Genomic DNA, 18,013 nt, shown 5'->3' with positions numbered 1-18,013 from the left:
TGTTTGTGTGTGTGTGTGTGTGTGTGTGTGTGTGTGTGTGTGCGTGGGGGGGGGTCTCCTTTTGCAACTACTCCAAGCTCCCACTCAACTGCTTTTTAAATTTAGGAAGTATTCAAAAGCCGTTTGGCTTTGATTTGGAAGGCTGATGAAGCTTAACTAGAGTCATGGTGGAAGCAGGTGGGGAGATACCTTCTTTCTTACCTGACTTCCCTTAGGCATGACTGGTGACTGCAGTCTATTTGCCGTTCAAGACATTGGTAACTCTCTCATGGATTTTTAATGGAGTGTGATTGTATCCTGTGAAATAAATACATTAGATTATGCATCTTTTTAATATAAAAAATATCCTCAGCTGGCAAATGTCTTGATTTTTTTTTAATATGAATAGTTCTATTGGAGGTCTGTTTTTGGAGACCTGCAAGTTGTAATAAATAGTTAATTTGTTCTCCAAACAAGAAGAGAGTTTAAATTTTGTGGATTTCAGCAACTTCATGGGACACCTTAGGGCAGTGGTGGCGAACCTATGGCACGCGTGCCAGAGAGGGCACGCAGAGCCCTCTCTGTGGGCATGCGCGCCGTCACCCCAGCACAGAAAAGCAGCCCCAGCAGCAGGAGAGGCAGCAGGAGGGATCCCCCAAACTGCCTCATGGTGGCGACCCCTGCCCACAGCCCCAGCTCTTGCTCTGGGCAGCCTGTCTCCTCTCCTTCTTTTGGGAGCCACGAGGGGAGATGTGGGGGAGAGAAAGTTGAGCTTCCCGGGTCCTCTCGCCGTCGCGCCTGCGAGCTTCCCTCTCTCTCCCCCTCGGCGGTGCAGGGCGACCTTACTGTGGCTGCCCCCAGGCGCCGGGCCCAGCCGGGATGGCTGGCAGCGTGTCCGGGCTCGAGCGGGAGCCGCTGCACCACTCCTGCTTTGCGCCGCCAGTGTCTGTCCCACACGGTGCGAGCTGCGGCGAGACTGGAGCTGGCTCCGGCTGCCTGCGCCGCCCCTGGCCCTGCCCTTGGAGGAGTCCTGTCGGGGCAACCTCTACCCTCGCTTCTCACCCAGAACTGCTGCTGCTTGTGCGGCCTGGCCAACTTCCCCGTGGCTGCAGTAAGTGGGCAATCCTGAGGTAACATGGCGATGTCACCTTGCTTTCCCGTCGTCGCAGGGATTCCTCCCCTGGTACGATTGCCAAAGATAGTACTTTTTGGAGGATTTTGATTCATAGGCACTTAACACACACATACACACGATTGCCAACCTCCAGTTGGGGCCTGGGAATCTCCCAGGATTACAACCGACCGCCGCTCTACACAGATCAGTTCCCCTGGAGAAAATGGCAGCTTTGGAGGGTGGACTCTATGGCATTATACCCCGCTGAAATCCCTCCCCAAACTCCACTGTCCCCCAGATCTCCAGGAATTTCCCGGCCTGGAGTTAGCAACCGTATCCCAAGGGCATACTCCTTACAAGCACAGTGCGTTTTTCCCAGGAGAAAACTGTTCCAAAACCTCAGTATTCAGGTTAAATTGCCGTGTTGGCACTTTGCGATAAATAAGTGGGTTTTGGGTTGCAGTTTGGGCACTCGGTCTCTAAAAGGTTCGCCATCATTGCCTTAGGGCCTCTGCTCGACTGCGACCACTGGCATTTAATATCATGCCCAGTTAGCCTTTCTAAAATATTTTCGGCAAATTAGGGTTTAAAAATCCACACACTGCAAACCAAGCTAATAGCTGCATGCTTGGTTTTAAAAAAATAAAAGTATATTAATTTCTCTTCTTCCCTTTATCTTGGTTGTGTCTCCACCTTGTTTTTTCCTCTGAGCTTGTTCCTGCAGTCCTTAAACATACTGAAGGGTTTTTACTTTAAGTGAGGGCTTTGAAAACATTCCCTGGATACCTGTGGGAAGGCATTTTACCCAAAGACTAGAACTGAAATTCCTCTTCTGACTATATGCATCTGTCATACATAAACGAGAGAGGAGCCAGGGACAGTGCCTGTATATGCCGGTCGAACAACTTGGATGCAAGGTTATGAAACATAAGTCACTCCTTTTATCTGGGATGGTCGTCCTCTTCCACCAAGTGCGCAGCTTTGGGAGGGATGCACATGGAGTGGTGAGGGAGGTAAGAGGACACCCGCCTAGCCAGCCAGATCAGCCGAATCAACCCTGGCGATCAATGGGGTGACAGATGTCGCAGCCAGATCGCCCTCACATCCCTGAAACATAAGTCATGGTTGTGTTTTGTTTTAATGGTTGTTAAACTGAGCTCGAAGAACTCCCCACTGCGAAAGGAGGGGGAATAGCCCAAAACACTAGAATTTTAATCATCGTGGGGTTATGATTTGCCTTATTAACAGAAATAGCTTTGAGATGCATTTGTTCTAGTAAGGTTTGTGTGTGTGTGTGTTATGTGCTAGACCTTTCAGACTATTCTAGTGCGTTTCTGCCTCTGCACTGAATTGCTTTTGTTGCCGCAGTAAAGTGTAACAGATGTGGTTTATCTTGCTATTGTGAGGAAAATTTTAACCTTTTACCCCTAATAGTAAGGCATACTGAAATAAATGTGTGTTTTTTTGGGACAGTTTTTAGAATAGTCCTTCAAAATCCCCATAAACCAGGAAATTCGGCTGGGCAATCTCCTTTCATTTCTATTGGCTTTCAGTCTTCCATAGAAATGGGTATATATTGCACAGATAATATGTCTGATCCACTCTGATAGGCTGTAGTAGAATGTCATAAGCAGTTATAAACTAGAACCCTGTGCATCAGTCTGTAGTCCCTCATTCATAACTGTTGCCCTTATGGGTTAGCAATTATTGACTTTACTGGGACTAACTTAGTAGCTTCTTTCAGAGTCCAGTATTTATTTCAGCTCCTGAAAAGGGCTTCGTTTTTGACTATTACTTCAGTGGTGAATGTGTGTGTCATATTTGGAGATTCACATAACAGTTGTTTGTTACAGTGAACCACAGAGAGCCATTCTACGTGCAGAAGATAACTCTCTTTTTCTGGTTTGGCTCTTCCATTTGATATCATTTGAGCCTTACTTTCATGCCTGTAATGATTTTACTGACTGCATCTCATTGGTGTTTTTTTGTTTTTTTTTTGCTGGAGTAGAATTGGAATCTGAAGGATTTCAAGTGTTTTCAGCTTTGGAGAGTCATTACAACATGGAGTTGTGAGACTTTCCAGAAAACAAATTCATGGGAGGGAGAAAAGATGGGCCTACTGGGGTTGCTAGCCAGAGCAAGCATCTTTGAAATAATGCTACTAATTTTATCTCCCCAGGAGCAATTGAAGCAAAGTGTAAAATGGCTGTTGAATAGCCAGAAAGGGGTAAAAGGGGGTAGGGAGAAGTGTATGTGTGTGTGATTTGATCACTTCTGTAAAATACAGCAATTTTCCTGATGTTCCCTTAAGACTTTAGAGGTATTAAAATGTAGAAATTTTGTAAGCGGCTCCCTACATTAGTTATTTATCATACATTTTACGTTTCTGATGAAAGGAGAAATAAGTGTAATCCTAAGCAAAAGATTGTCATGTTCACACTTCTTGCTGTTGATGTTGTAATCCACTTGGAAAAATGTGCCTTGGGAACTTTTTATTAAAGAAACAAGCAAAAAACTTCACTCAGCATACAGTCTTTTTTAAATATATGTTAAATTCTACAACAGAATGTGTGGAGCAGGGGTCCTCCAACTTGTTGAGCCTATGGGCATTTATGAGAAATTGGTCTCGCCTCTTCGAACACTGAAGTGAGTGCTAAATATGACTAGGATCAGTCCGCTGCCCATGCAAAATTCTAGCTGTTAGACAAAAGAAAAGGGGAGGAACTAAGGTGGGAGGATCAGAAAATTTGTTTTGGGGCCAGTGAGTGAACACATGAAGCTGCCTTATACTGAATCAGACCTTTGGTCCATCAAAGTCTGTACTGTCTATTCAGACCGGCAGCGGCTCTCCAGGGTCTCAAGCAGGGGTCTTTCACATCACTTACTTAGAATAATAGAATCATAGAGTTGGAAGGGACCACCATGGTCATCTAGTCCAACCCCCTGCACAATGCAGGAATTTCACAACTACCTCCCACCCAACACCCCCAGTGACCCCTACTCCATGCCCAGAAGATGGCCAAGATGCCCTCCCTCTCATAAACTGCCTAAGGACATAGAATCAGCATTGCTGACGGATGGCCATCTAGCCCCTTTAACTTGCCTAGTCCCTTTAACTGGAGATGCCGGGGACTGAACCTGGGACCTTCTGCATGCCAAGCAGACACTCTACCACTGAGCCACAGCCCCTCTGCCGCAGCTGGAGCACAGGTTTGCTCTTGGGCCAGTCACACTCTCGATCTAGCCTATCTGGTGTGAGACCAATGCAGAGAACAATGGGTGCTGCCCTGAGGCCGTATAAAAGTGCAAAAGGGAGGCAGAAAACACGATGGATGCATGGATGCAATCCTACTTCGGGCACGTCCTCCCCGAAACCTTCCCACTAAAGAGGATGGTGTCAGTAAAGCACTCCGATCGAGAGAACCGCCCCTGTATGGACTTAATTCACAGTGGGTAGCCGTGTTAGTCTGTCTGCAGGAGTAGAAAAGGGCAAGAGTCCAGTAGCACCTTAAAGACTAACAAAAATATTTCCTGGCATGGTGTGAGCTTTCGTGAGCCAGAGCTCACTTCTTCAGATACAGCTAGAATGTGAATCCATCTGTCTTTAAGTAGAGGAGAGTGAATTCAGACAAGCATTCGTATGTCAATGTTAACATTATGTAAAGCATTTACATACGAATGCTTGTCTGAATTCACTCTCCTCTACTTAAAGACAGATGGATTCACATTCTAGCTGTATCTGAAGAAGTGAGCTCTGGCTCACGGAAGCTCACACCCTGCTAGAAAATATTTTGGCTAGTCTTTAAGGTGCTACCGGGCTCTTGCCCCTTTCTGCTCCTGCATGGGCTGTGCGACCGGGACGACTGAAGGGCAGAGACTGCGGGGGGCGTGTCCTCCGCTCAGCCCCGCCCCTCCTCCCCGATTGGTGGGCTCCGGAAAGAGGGAGAGCCGGGGCCCGCCCTCCACGTGCAGTCGGCCCCGGCTGCCTCAGAGTGGCGGGTCGGCGGGGAAGTTGGCTCGCCTCGCTCGGGTTGGCGCGGCCGCCGAGAGCGAGCGAGCGAGGATGAGGGGCTGGGCCCGAGGGCCGGCTGCCCCCCGGGGGCGGCCTCTCCCCTTCTCGGGCCGGCTTCTCCCCTTCCTGCTCCTGGCCGGCCTCAGGAGCGCGGCGGGGCCCCCGTGGGAAGGCGAGCCGCGGCCTGCGGCGTCCCCCCGCGCGCTCTGCCTCCAACGGCTCCGCTTCCCGCCCTGGGCGGCGCTGCGGCGGGCGGTGGGCGAGCTGTCGCCGCTGGGCCGGGAGGGGGCGCTGCTGCGCGCCGCGGGCCCCGGCGGAGGGCCCCGCGCGCGCCTCCCCTGCCGCGCCTGGCCCCCGCGCAGCCCGCCCGGCGGGCGGAGGCGGCGAGCGGCTCGGCCGGAGGGGGAGGGCGCCGACGCCGCCCCGCCGGCGCCGCGCAGGGCCCGCGCCGGCCCCCTCTACAAAGTGCGCGTCCCCGTCGGGGCGCCGCCCGGCGAGCCCATCTTCACGGTCCCCGACGCGCTCCAGCGGGAGGGCGGCGGCTGGGTCGAGCTGGCCGCCCCGCTCTCGGCCGGCTCCTTCCCGGTGGAGCTGGACAGGGGCTCCGGCCGCCTCTACCTCAGCCGGCCGCTGGAGCGGGGAGGCCGGGCGGAGGTGAAGATCAAGGTGCACCGGATGGACGGGCAAGGTATGGGGCGGGGCCGGGCGAACCAGACGGGTGGGGGACTGGGCTGCATAGGGACCCGTGAAGCTGCCTTCGACTGAGTCAGACCGTCAAGGTCCGTCCAAGGCAGTGTTGTCTGCTCTGACCGGCAGCGGCTCTCCAGGGTCTCAGGCAGGGGTCTTTCCCATCACCTACTTGCCTAGTCCCTTTAACTGGGGATTGAACCTGGGACCTTCCTCATGCAAAGCAGATGCCTTGAATTTGCAGCTCAATAGGTGCACATTTTCCCCATCCAAATTCTCAAAACTCTACATGGGGGCTTATTTTGGGGGGGAAATGTGCATGTAGTGAGCAGCAAATCCAAGGCAAAACCGCCTGTTCATAAATGACCTAGGGCTAGGCGATGTGAAAGACTTCTGCCTGAGACCCTGGAGAGCCATAGGGAGGGGCTGTAGCTCAGTGGTAGAGCATCTGCTTGGCATGCAGAAGGTCCCAAGTTCAATCCCTGGCATCTCCAGTTAAAGGGAGCCCTGAGCCACGGCTCCTCCCTATGGCTCTCCAGGGTCTCAGGCAGGGGTCTATTCCCATCACCTACTTGCCTGGTCCCTTTAACTGTAGATGCCGGGGATTGAACCTGGGACCTTCCTCATGCAAAGCAGATGCTCTACCCTGAGCCACGGCCCCTCCCTATGGCTCTCCAGGGTCTCAGGCAGGGGTCTTTCCCATCACCTACTTGCCTGGTCCCTTTAACTGGAGATGCCAGGGATTGAACTTGGGACCTTCTGCATGCCAAGCGGATGCTCTACCCCTGAGCCACGGCCCCTCCCTATGGCTCTCCAGGGTCTCAGGCAAAGGTCTTTCACATCGCCTAGCCCTAGGTCATTTATGCACAGGAGGTTTTGCCTTGGATTTGCTGCTCACTACATGCACATTTTCCCCATCCAGATTCTTAAAACTCAAAAATAAGCCCCCATGTAGAGTTTTGAGAATGTGGATGGGGAAAATGTGCACCTATTGAGCTGCAAATTCAAGGCAAAACCGTCTATGCATAAATGGCCCTACTTGCCTCGTCCCTTTAGCTGGAGATGTTGGGGATTGAGCCTGGGACCTTCTGCATGCCAAGCAGAGGCTCTACCAACTGAGCCACAGCCCCTCCCAAAATGGACAGACCCATTCTAAGCAGAGTTGCACACCTATCTCCACTAAAGCCAGAGGGTTTAGAATCGCGTAGCTCTGGTTGGGATTGCACCGTAAAGCCAGTGTGGTGTAGTGGTTAAGAGTGTGGGACTAGTATCTGGGAGATCTGGGTTCAATTCCCCACTGGTGCCATGGAAGCTCGCTGGGTGATATTGAGCCAGTCATACTTCCTCAGCCTAACCTACCTTACGGCATTGTTGTAAGGATAAAATGGAGGAGGGGGGATGCTGTTGTGAGCCCCTCTGGGTTCCCACTGGAGAGAAAAGGAGGGTATGATTAATTAAACTAATTGGCTTATTGGCTTGTTAGCTGATTGTGTTTGCTTACTGTGCAAGCCACAAGGCTGCGGTTCTGAAGTGCCCCGCTGAAATCTGTGGAGATTATTCCCAAAGAGATCTCTTGCAAAAATTGCAGCCCAATCAGAAGGGTTTATGCAGCTCATCCTTTGTGTGTGTGTGTTAAGTGCCGTCAAGTCGCTTCCGACTCATGGCGACCCTATGAATCAAAGTCCTCCAAAATGTCCTATCTTTGACAGCCTTGCTCAGATCTTACAAATTGAGGGCTGTGGCTTCCCTTATTGAGTCAATCCATCTCTTGTTGGGTCTTTCTCTTTCCTGCTGCCCTCAACTTTTCCTAGCATGACTGTCTTTTCTAGTGACTCTTGTCTTCTCATAATGTGACCAAAATATGATCACTTCAGTTTAGTCGTTTTAGCTTCTAGGGTCAGTTCAGGCTTGATTTGATCTATAACCCACTGATTTGTGTGTTTTTTTTGGCCGTCCACGGTATCTGTAATACTCTCCTCCAACGCCACATTTCAAAAGAATCTACTTCCTATCAGCTTTCTTGAATGTCCAGCTTTCACACCCATACATAGTAATAGGTAATACAATGGCATGAATTAACTTGATCTTGGTGGCCAATGACACATCTTTACACTTAAGAATCATTTCTAGCTCTTTCATGGCTGCCCTTCCCAATCTCAATCTCCTTCTGATTTCTTGGCTGTAGTCTCCCTTTTGGTTAATGATGGAGCCAAGGAATAGAAAGACTTTTAACAATTTCAATTTCCTCATTGTCAGTCTTAAAATTGTGTAATTCTCCTGTAGTCATTACTTTTGTCTTCCTGATGTTCAGCTGTAGTCCTGCTTTGGCACTTTCTCTTTTAACTTTCAGCAGTAGTCGTTTTAAGTCTTTGCTATTTTATGCCAGTAAGTCTCATCAGCATATCTCAAATTGTCAATGTTCCTCCCTCCAATTTTCACTCCACCTTCATCTAAATCTAATCCAGCTTTCCAAATTATATGTTCTGCATATAGATTGAAGAGATATAGATTGAAGAGATGTCTCATCCTTTACACATCCACAAACCTTCATCCTCATGAATTGTGTGCCCGTGTGGCAGCTGAGACACAAAAGCTCCTAAAACACAACTTGCAGGAGGTTCTCACACAAAATGAATATTAGGCAGAAGATCCGTCATTGGGTGTCTGGCTTTTTTTAAAAAAATGAATTGGTTCTGTCGCAGAGCTGCTTCTACTTGAAGCAGAGTATGGGGGGATTTTTATCTTGCCAGAGGTGACAGTTTGTCGTGCAAGCTTGAGTCATTTAATAATTGTGAGATCATGTGTTAGGAGCCAGTCAGTGTGAACAGAAGCTTATTGAACATAAGTTTTTACCACATAAGTGTCAAAGTAGGATCTGGGAGACACGAGTTCAAATCCCGATTTTGCCATGATAGCTTGCCGGGTAACTTTGGGCCAGTCATTATATCAGCCTCACCTACCTCACAGGGTGGTTGTTGTGAGGATAAAATGGAGGAGGGAGAAGTGATGATGTGAACTGCTTTATTTCCCACTGGGGAGAAAAGGTTGACAACGCCCGTCTACCTCAATAAAATGTATTCAGACATTCAAGCACAGCTGCTCTGTAGATAAGTTTTGATTGAGGCTCAAATAGGATGCATAAGTGGCTGTAATTTTGACCAAATTTCCTTTCAAGTGAAAAGCCGTTGTAGGAGGCTACAGCCTTGAGGTGGGGAGGAGCTGCTAAATCCGTTTTCCTTGAGCACTTGCCCCCACCAGCTGTATTTGTACTGGGGGGGGGGGTAGGGAAGAGATGCAGGTTTGTATATCTTCTCCTGGTGTGGAGGAAAATAGTGTGGGAGGGCAACTTTGAGCAGCAGCAGAGTTGGCTTTTATACCCCGCTTTTCTCTACTGGAGTCTCAAAGCAGCTTACAATCACCTCCACCCCCACCACAGACACCTTTGTGAGGTAAGTGGGGCTGAGAGAGTTCTGAGAGAACTGCGACTAGCCCAAGGTCACCCACCTAGCTTCATGTGTAGGAATGGGGAATCAAACCCGGTTCACCAGATTAAACTCCACCGCTGTTAACCACCACACCATGCTGGCTCTCCCAGAATAAATGGTAAGTAGCCCCTTCCTCACCAGTCGTACACTCAAGAAAGACTGCAACGTTCACATGATCTGCAATTATGTGCTATGGTTCTTGTAGGTTTTCTGGGCTGTGTGACCGTGGTCTTGGTATTTTCTTTCCTGACGTTTCGCCAGCAGCTGTGGCAGGCATCTTCAGAGGAGTAACACTGAAGGTATCAAGACCACGGTCACACAGCCCAGATAACCTACAAGAACCAATGAACTCTGACCGTGAAAGCCTTCGACAATAAATTATGTGCTACTTTGCCATAACTATTGCTTTTCTTAAAGCTGGGAGCCAGCGTGGTGTAGTGGTTAAGAGCGGTGGTTTGGAGCGGTGGAGTCTGATCTGGAGAACCGGGGTTGATTCCCCACTCCTCCACATGTCCAGCGGAGGCTAATCTGGTGAACTGGATTTGTTTCCCCACTCCTATGCATGAAGCCAGCTGGGTGACCTTGGGCTAGTCACTCTCTTAGTCCCACCTACCTCACAGGGTGTCTGTTGTGGGGAGGGGAAGGGAAGGTGATTGTAAGCCAGTTTGATTCTCCCTTAAGTGGCAGAGAAAGTCAGCATATAAAAACTAACTCTTCTTCTTCTTATGGTTGATTTCTCATAGCCTCTCCTAACTGTGTTTTTTTGTTAAGTTGGGGATGGAAATTGTGGCAAAGTTACATGTAACAACACATCATGTGAACTTGGGTGCAAAATGACAGATTTCTGCGACTTTCTTCATTCTTGTGTTTTACAATTTAGTTGCATGGCACTTGGTTTGAACGTCTAGGAAATTTTCAAAGGCCTAGGGACTTGAGGCATGGCGCAAAAATTCACAAGCAAACACAATTGTATTGAAGCATGCTTCCAGGTGCACTTTCTATTACCACCGGTCAACAAAATGTTGACCGAAGGAGTGTTGCAGTCTGAGGGAAGCCATTGCTTGTTTGCACAACAACCACAGTTTGTCTGAAAGTTGTTTGCCTTTAAAAATGAAATGGGATTTACCCTGTTGCCTTCATCTGTTCAGCATGTTTATGTATTCTAACCAAGCACATGCTAGGTGCTTGAGACAACTATATTAATAAAAGCCCACATTCACTAACCTAAAGTAGAATGGGGAGGGGCTGTGGCTTAGTGGCAGAGCATCTGCTTGGTATGCAGAAAGTCCCAGGTTCAATCCTTGGCGTCTTCAGTTAAAGGGACTAGGCAAGTAGGTGATGTGAAAGACCTCTACCTGAGACCCTGGAGAGCCGCTGCCGGTCTGAGTAGACAATACTTTCTTTGATGGACCAAGGGTCTGATTCAGTATAAGGCAGCTTCGTGTGAATCTGGTCAGATACACAAGACATTTGAAACAAAGCCTCCATTCCTTATAGTGAGTGAGATGTAGGAGACCTGGGTTCAAATTCCCCCTCTGCTGTGGAGCCCACATAGTGTGGGGCTTGGGCTGCTTGTTTTCTCTTAGCCTAGTCTTCTAAATAGAAGTGGTGTCAAGATATAATGGTAGAATCCCAAATATGCTCCCCTTTGATGAAAGGACAGGATGCAAATTTGATAGATAAAATACTGGGTTGGTGCCAGGGCAGCCCAGTTAAAAATGTTTCCCGGCATGCTATTGCTTGACAAATCTATACTGGAAAGATTGGTTTCATTTTGGAGCCACTGCCAAGACTGTTGTACATGTTCTCGGTATCTTAAAAGTGACGGACAGGCAATATTTAAAGGGTGACCTCTCAGAAATAATAAGTTATGTCAGTGTGTGTGATTCTTTTTCTTTTTTTTTTTTAAGTCAAAGCTTGTACAATTGTTCAAAATAACTGGCTACGCCTTCCACTGCTTTGCATCCTGGATTGGTTCTCATTGAGCCATAATAAGTTGGACTCTCACATTCACAGGGAAACTCTTAACTTGTTTTTGCTGTATGGTGAAACGTTCTTTTCTCAGCATGCCATGTAGATTTCCGGATGGCTTTAATTGCAATCTGTATGAATCAAATGTGTGTCTAGGATTGCCCCAAATGATATGTGCCATTAAACGCACGAGGCCAGGCCTTTGTGCAAGTGTGTTCTGTCAGTTTGTGATGATGAATATTCAAGTTTTTAATTAATGAAACCACAACCAGTGTGTTGTTCAAAAGAACTCTCTGATCTTTACTGTGATTCTCTGAACAGAGCTGTATTCTGCTGTTGTCCTGTGCCCGATAACATATCGACAAGATAAAGGCCTTGGGGTGGAAATAATTCCAGTGATCATGTAGGACAAGGTCATTACCCCTCATCTTGTAGGGCATCTGCTTTAAACAGTATAAAAATCTGTTGACTTTAAAAAAATGTAGAAAAGATCTGTTTGTCATCTAAATCTGTAGATAACACTAAGCACTGTAGCATTATTAACTGCACTGTATCAAATATAGCAGGAATCCAAACAAAGGTGAACCGTATTGTATAAATATATTTAACAAGGAAGCGCTACAGTGAAAGACTGAGGTTTGAACCCTAGGTGTATTTTGACTTAGCATCCAGCTATCAGCCCTATATTAACATACATTACATAGGAGATATAGGTGAAAGTGGGATTCTTGACTGTGTAATGCCATTCACTTCAGTAGGGTTGCCAACATTAAGGGGTACTTGCTAGTATCCTAGAATCTTCCTAACACAGCAGCTGCTCCTGAAGCATGTGGATTCCAGGATTATGCTGAATAGTGTTTTATCCATCAAAAGAGTGTGTGCTTTCAGATTGCATGACCTTGGCTCAGAGTAGCTTCATTTGAATTTTGGAAGGGTTCTAAATTGCAGTCCTGTGTACATCTATCTCTGTGTGAGCCCCACTAAACTTGTTGGGACTTACTTCCAAGGAAGCAGCTTTAGGATTAGAGTCGGATAGCCAGTTTTTATAGTAGCCCTCGGTCTAGTTTTCACATTGACCCGTGCATAAATCATGATTAAATCCAGTCTGCAGAGCAATTATGCATCGAAAAGTTGAGAACGTTGGCAGCTGCAGTTTTAATTTTAATTGTACTGATGATTTTGCAGTTAGGTAAAGGTGTGATTTTCAAAGCCACTGCATTTGTTTTTATGGATTGATGATTTTGCAGATGCTTGCTTTGAAAGATTACACTAAAGGAGAAGTATGAGCTGTCCTTATTTGATAAATAAAACAAAAGTCCGGTGGGACCTTAAAGACTTACAACATTTATCTCAATATGAGCTTGTGTGAGTCACAGCTTACTTCTTCAGAAGCTCACAGAATATTGAAATAAATTTTGTTAGTCTTTAAGGTGTCACTGTACTTTTGTTTTGCTACAATAGAGTAACATGGCTACCCCTTTGCAATTTTCCCTTTTTGAATAGGAATGTATTAGCCTAGAAGTACCCCATATAGACAGCACTTTGGAAGTTATGGTGATTCTGCATGCCAATCCAAATTTGCAAAGATGCCCATGTGTCCTATAAATGCTAGTAGGCTTGGCGTTTTTTTCATCCAAATTGCCATTGCGATAGATAACTTTCGGAAAAAATATTAAATAAATTTATGGCCACTGCCTGTGATAAGACACTTCATTATGGATACCCAGGTCTGTCCAAGAATGTCAGTTCTTATAATGAAATGTAAATAGTCAGGTGACATGTTAAGTTTTCTATTCTACATCTGTCGTCAGTTTCATTTTCTAGTACCACAAGTCTCGTGGAAGTAAAACATTAACTTCAAAGCGATTTACCAAAGGCTCCTATATAAACTGATACTATATGATACTATCTGAAGAAGTGAGCTGTGGCTCACGAAAACTCATACCCTGCCAGAAAATATTTTTGTTAGTCTTTAAGGTGCTACTGGACTCTTGCCTTTTTCTACCACTGCAGACAGACTAACACGGCTACCCACTGTGAATTATCTATATGAGAGTTTGTAAACCATATTGGATTAGAAACTGGGATGAGGGGAATCATAGCCTCTGATTAATTTTATGTTCTTCATAGACTTCTGAAAGCTGATTGTTGTGCTGCATTGAACGCATGGGTATGCATTGCCTTTTCCATTCTGTGATTTTCATTGCTACCTTTTGTATATTGCATAGATTAATCTGGTCTCTTGCTGTTTATAAAAATTTTAAAAACTTTGTTTAAGAGTTCCCCCCCCCTTGTTTTTCCGAATGTTAATCTGAATCTAGACCTTGGTATACATGGGCTAAGATCGCAAGTATGTAAAAAGTAAAGGTCCCCTGTGCAAGCACCGGGTCATTCCTGACCCATGGGGTGATGTCACATCCCGACGTTTCCTAGGCAGACTGTGTTTACGGGGTGGTTTTCCAGTGCCTTCCCCAGTCATCTTCCCTTTACCCCCAGCAAACTGGGTACTCATTTTACCAACCTTGGAAGGATGGAAGGCTGAGTCAGCCTTGAGCCGGCTACCTGAAACCAACTTCAGTCGGGATCGAACTCAGGTCATGGGCAGAGCTTGGACTGCAGTACTGCAGCTTACCACTCTATAGGTGCCTAAAATAGGTGCAAGCAGGGGGACGCCTTTGCACGTTATGGCCTTGACACGTGTATACTTATTTGGGTAACAACACGTGAGTTCAGTTCCCAAGTATGCGTGTTGCCCAATTCAGATTGTGACTATAGCACACATGGAGTGTGCCCTGAAGTGTGGGGCCCAAATAGTTCCAGACCTTCAGTACTTCCAGAACCTCTGCGCATTCCTACCTCTGCAAAATATTCTGCTGTTCTTTTAATAACTTTAAAACAAAACAAAAGCTTTCCTCATTTTGCTTCCTAGCATGTAGCTGCAATATTCCAAATATGTATAAGAGAAGATATGGCTTGTTTTTCGTCATCCAAGAAGCGTATTTGATAGAGTATAAACCTTTGGATATTTGTCTTAGCCTCCCCCCCCCCCCCGGCTAAAACAGCATCTGGAAAATACCAGCAAAACGAGCAGGGAGGGCGAGACGACCTCTGATGGGCAGAAAAGGCATGCATAATCAAAAGGAAGCCCCAAAGCAGTCGGCAGGGGTGACCACGGGGAAACGTCCCTGGATAAAAGGCCATTTAGTTAAACTCTTAAAGTATCAATTGTGAATCTCATCCATGATTTTTAAAATCCCTAACATTCTCTCCATAAGCGTCTGGTGGATTTTTTTGGTGTTTTTTTTTTAAGCTTAAATTTTTCTGTGGTCCTTTCAGATACTGACTGGTATTTGTGCCGTGTGGTGATTATTGCTGTTGAAGAGGAGCCCATATCTTGGGAAATGTATCCATACCCCTATTTGGCACGTGTTGATCCTGAGGCCCGGGAAGGCACTCATGTCTACCAGCTTGTTGCCCATTATAGTGGCAGTGAAAACTCCAGCACTGAAATATCGTATGCTCTGATTGCTGGTAAGTAGCTTTCTGCCTGATAAGCCTGAGGGATACCGTCTCTTGTACTTTGACACTTATTACTACCCTGCCAGGTATCAAATCCCTTATGTGAAACGATTCTGAAAATGTAACAGTTCAAACTATGATGAACATATGTAGCTCAACTTCAGTAATTATATTTAAAGATGAACATTTTCTCTAAGGGGAAGATACGAACATTCTCTAATATAGACATTATATGTTAATGGGTCTTTTGCGAGGGTAGCAAGTGATAGTGAAATTTGGGATAGGGAGCGTTGATTAACAGTGCAATCTTAAGAAGAGCACTTTCCTGGGAGTGAGCCCCATTTAGTAGCCCCAAATAGGATTTGGACTTAGACCTGATTTGGGATTGCTTTATAAATCACCCTGGCCAAAACCATTCTTTGCTGCCTCTCTTTAAAAGCCATTGCTAAGTTCTTTTTCAGTTCAGATGGCCGGGATTGGTGCAGAAGCACCTGAGGATGCACCACCGCCGATGCTAAACAAGTGTGGATATGATCAACCCCTTGGATGTGGGAAAACCATATTAGAACAGGATAGACAATAAATAGGTTTCTTTAAAAACTGATCTGTGTGTATGTGTTTAGTAAATACCTGTGCCCAATGGGATTGCATCTGTCCTATTCTAAATTCTCACATCATCACACCCTGCTGTATCTCCTTGTAGCCATGAACTGCTCTCTGTTAGCAGTGTTGAATTTACCTTAGTCTGGCTATGGAACAGCCTTATGGAGCTCTTTATTACTTCCCTGCGGTATTGTTGCTTGTCTGTATGAATGACTTATTCTCAGTATTGATTGCCTCCCCACCCTCCGCTAAGCATTCGGAGCTGCTTGGAAGTAGAGTGAATTAGGTACTAAGATAGTTTTTAACTATCGCCTATTTCCCTGTTTTGGGGAAGCGCATTGTCATCCATAAGGTGAATACCCTTTTCACCTTATCAGCACTGACTATCTAGAATGGCCTACCAGAAGAGGTGCGTAGGGCTCAGTCTTGGAAATTGTGTAAGGCAACCTTGCTTCAGCAAGCTTTTGATAAGGAAGTTTGTCATCACTGAGATCTATTGCTGCAGGATCCCTCTGGTGTAGAGTGTGTTTGCCGATAGATTTTATTGTTGTTTGAATTTTTCAGATTTGTTGTATGTTTCAGTTGACTTTTTGATCTTATTGCTTTGTTTCCTTCGTGTTTTGGGAAGCTGCTTGAAGCTCAGTAGAAGCAGGGTACATATCTTAAAGTAAAACAGTGCACCTACCAATGTATATATTGTTGGAATTTGTGATTTTATATTGATATCAGGATGGGTATATTTATTTCGAAGAATCTCTCTCTTCCCCCCCCCCCCTTCTTTTTTCTTGTTGGATTTAGGCTTCAATGTGTATTTTGTATCTATATATTGTGAAGCATTGGTTAATGTCCCACTAAAGCCAGGACTCTAATCTGGAGAACCAGGTTTGATTCCCCACTCTTCCACATGAAGCCTACTGGGTGACCTTGGGCCAGTCACAGTTCTCTCAGAACTCTCTCAGCCTCCCCTGCCTCATAAGGTGCCTGTTGGGAGGGGGGAAGGTGATTATCAGCCGCTTTGAGACTCCTTTTGGTAGAGAAAAGCGAGGTATAAAAACCAACTCTCTTTCTCCATCTGTGATATGTGTCAGAATACATGTGATGCTAACATGTGTAGCCACAGAGTGTCATGCTTTGCAATATATGGAACCCTGGTGACTGTCTAGAGCAGGGGTGTCAATCTCAATTGTCACGAGGGCCGGCTATAACATAAATGTCACTTGGCCGGGCTGAGCCATGCCTCACCAGCCCAGATCAAGGGGGGGGGCTGGCTCGCGGGCTGGGTAAGAGCTCTCAAGAGGCTGGGTATAGCCCACGGGCCTTATGTTTGACACTCCTGGCCTAATGTCTTCCTACATTGGTATTCTGAAGAAGTGAGCTGTAGCTCACAAAAGCTCATACCCTGCCAGAAATTTTGTTAGTCTTTAAGGTGCTACTGGACACTTGCTCTTTTCTACTGCTACAGACAGACTAATACGACTACCCATCGTGATCTACCTACATAGAAGAAGAATTCATTTATTTGTTTAGCCATAGGCTGTTACAAAATATCCTTACATATGTACAAAAAGCCAAAAAAGGGATAAGTCTATCTACATAGGTATTGCAAGTGGAGTGTGGGGCTTCTTCAGTGCAGTTACAAAGGGTTATAGCTGTTTCCTTCTGGTAGTAAGAGCACTGCCAGTTAAAGCATCTGGTAGCGTCCTTTACAAAATGGGAGAATATGTGGGGGTTTTGTAAAGGAAAAAATGAAGGTTTAGATGAAATGGCAGGAATCAAGAAAGCATGGTATTTGATGGCCTCTTCTTTAATTATTTTAAAAATCCTTTTACACAACAGGTGGTGAAGAACGATTTGATGTCGATACGGACACAGGTGTCATCCTGACGACTGGCTTGCCTTTAACTCCTGATCAGGAGTATGTGGTCACTGTTCTGGCCATTGACGAATATGGCAACAAAAGCCCCTATGCATTCGTCTCCATCTTGGCTGGCGATAGGCCTCCTCAATTCACTAACACATCATACAGTGTGTTTGTTCCAGAAAATACCCCAACAGGTGAAAAGTAAGTGTGTGAGGGAGAGAAAGGAGAAACCAGTATCTGGCTCTGTTTTTAAAAAACCTGTTGTGTAGATTAGAAACCCAAGGGGATTTTTAAAATCACATGAAGCTGCCTTATACTGAATCAGACCCTTGGTCCATTGAAGTAAGATTGTCTACTCAGACCGGCAGCGGCTCTCCAGGGTCTCAAGGTAGAGGTCTTTCACATCACCTACTTGCCTAGTCCCTTTAACTGGAGATGTCAGGGATTGAACCTGGGACCTTCTGCATGCCAAGCAGAGGCTCTACCACTGAGCCATGGCCCATCCCCTCCAGAAATCTTACTAAAGTACTGTGTCTTTTTAACATACACGGGGGGGGGGGGGTCTAGACTACTGTAATCCTCTGTACATGGCACTGTTCTAGGTGACTGGGATTTTTCATCTGGCACAGTATGTAGGGATCTGCAGGGGAATGTATGAGCAGGAATCATTACGTATTTACTCAAGTCCTCTTATGTTTTCACTGGTATTCTGCTGTTCTATGAGCATTGTTTGTACCTGCAAAATCGCAGTGAGGTTATCCATCTGCTCTGTTTAGCAAATG

At 46.2% G+C, this 18,013-nt stretch overlaps 1 protein-coding gene across 1 annotated transcript in view; it reads left to right on the top strand.

Moving 5' to 3' along the window:
- Positions 1-646: 646 nt before the first annotated feature.
- Positions 647-18,013, top strand: part of LOC130482071 (neural-cadherin-like) — a 56,655-nt gene continuing 39,288 nt past the window's right edge. The window contains 5 exon segments of the mRNA XM_056854886.1: positions 647-937; positions 4,997-5,563; positions 5,565-5,793; positions 14,585-14,779; positions 17,207-17,432. Coding sequence (XP_056710864.1) covers positions 647-937; positions 4,997-5,563; positions 5,565-5,793; positions 14,585-14,779; positions 17,207-17,432 — 1,508 coding nt within the window.

Source organism: Euleptes europaea, chromosome 8 (assembly GCF_029931775.1).
Source record: "Euleptes europaea isolate rEulEur1 chromosome 8, rEulEur1.hap1, whole genome shotgun sequence".
Taxonomy (NCBI): Eukaryota; Metazoa; Chordata; class Lepidosauria; order Squamata; family Sphaerodactylidae; genus Euleptes; species Euleptes europaea.
This window is presented reverse-complemented; position numbering and strand designations above follow the sequence as displayed.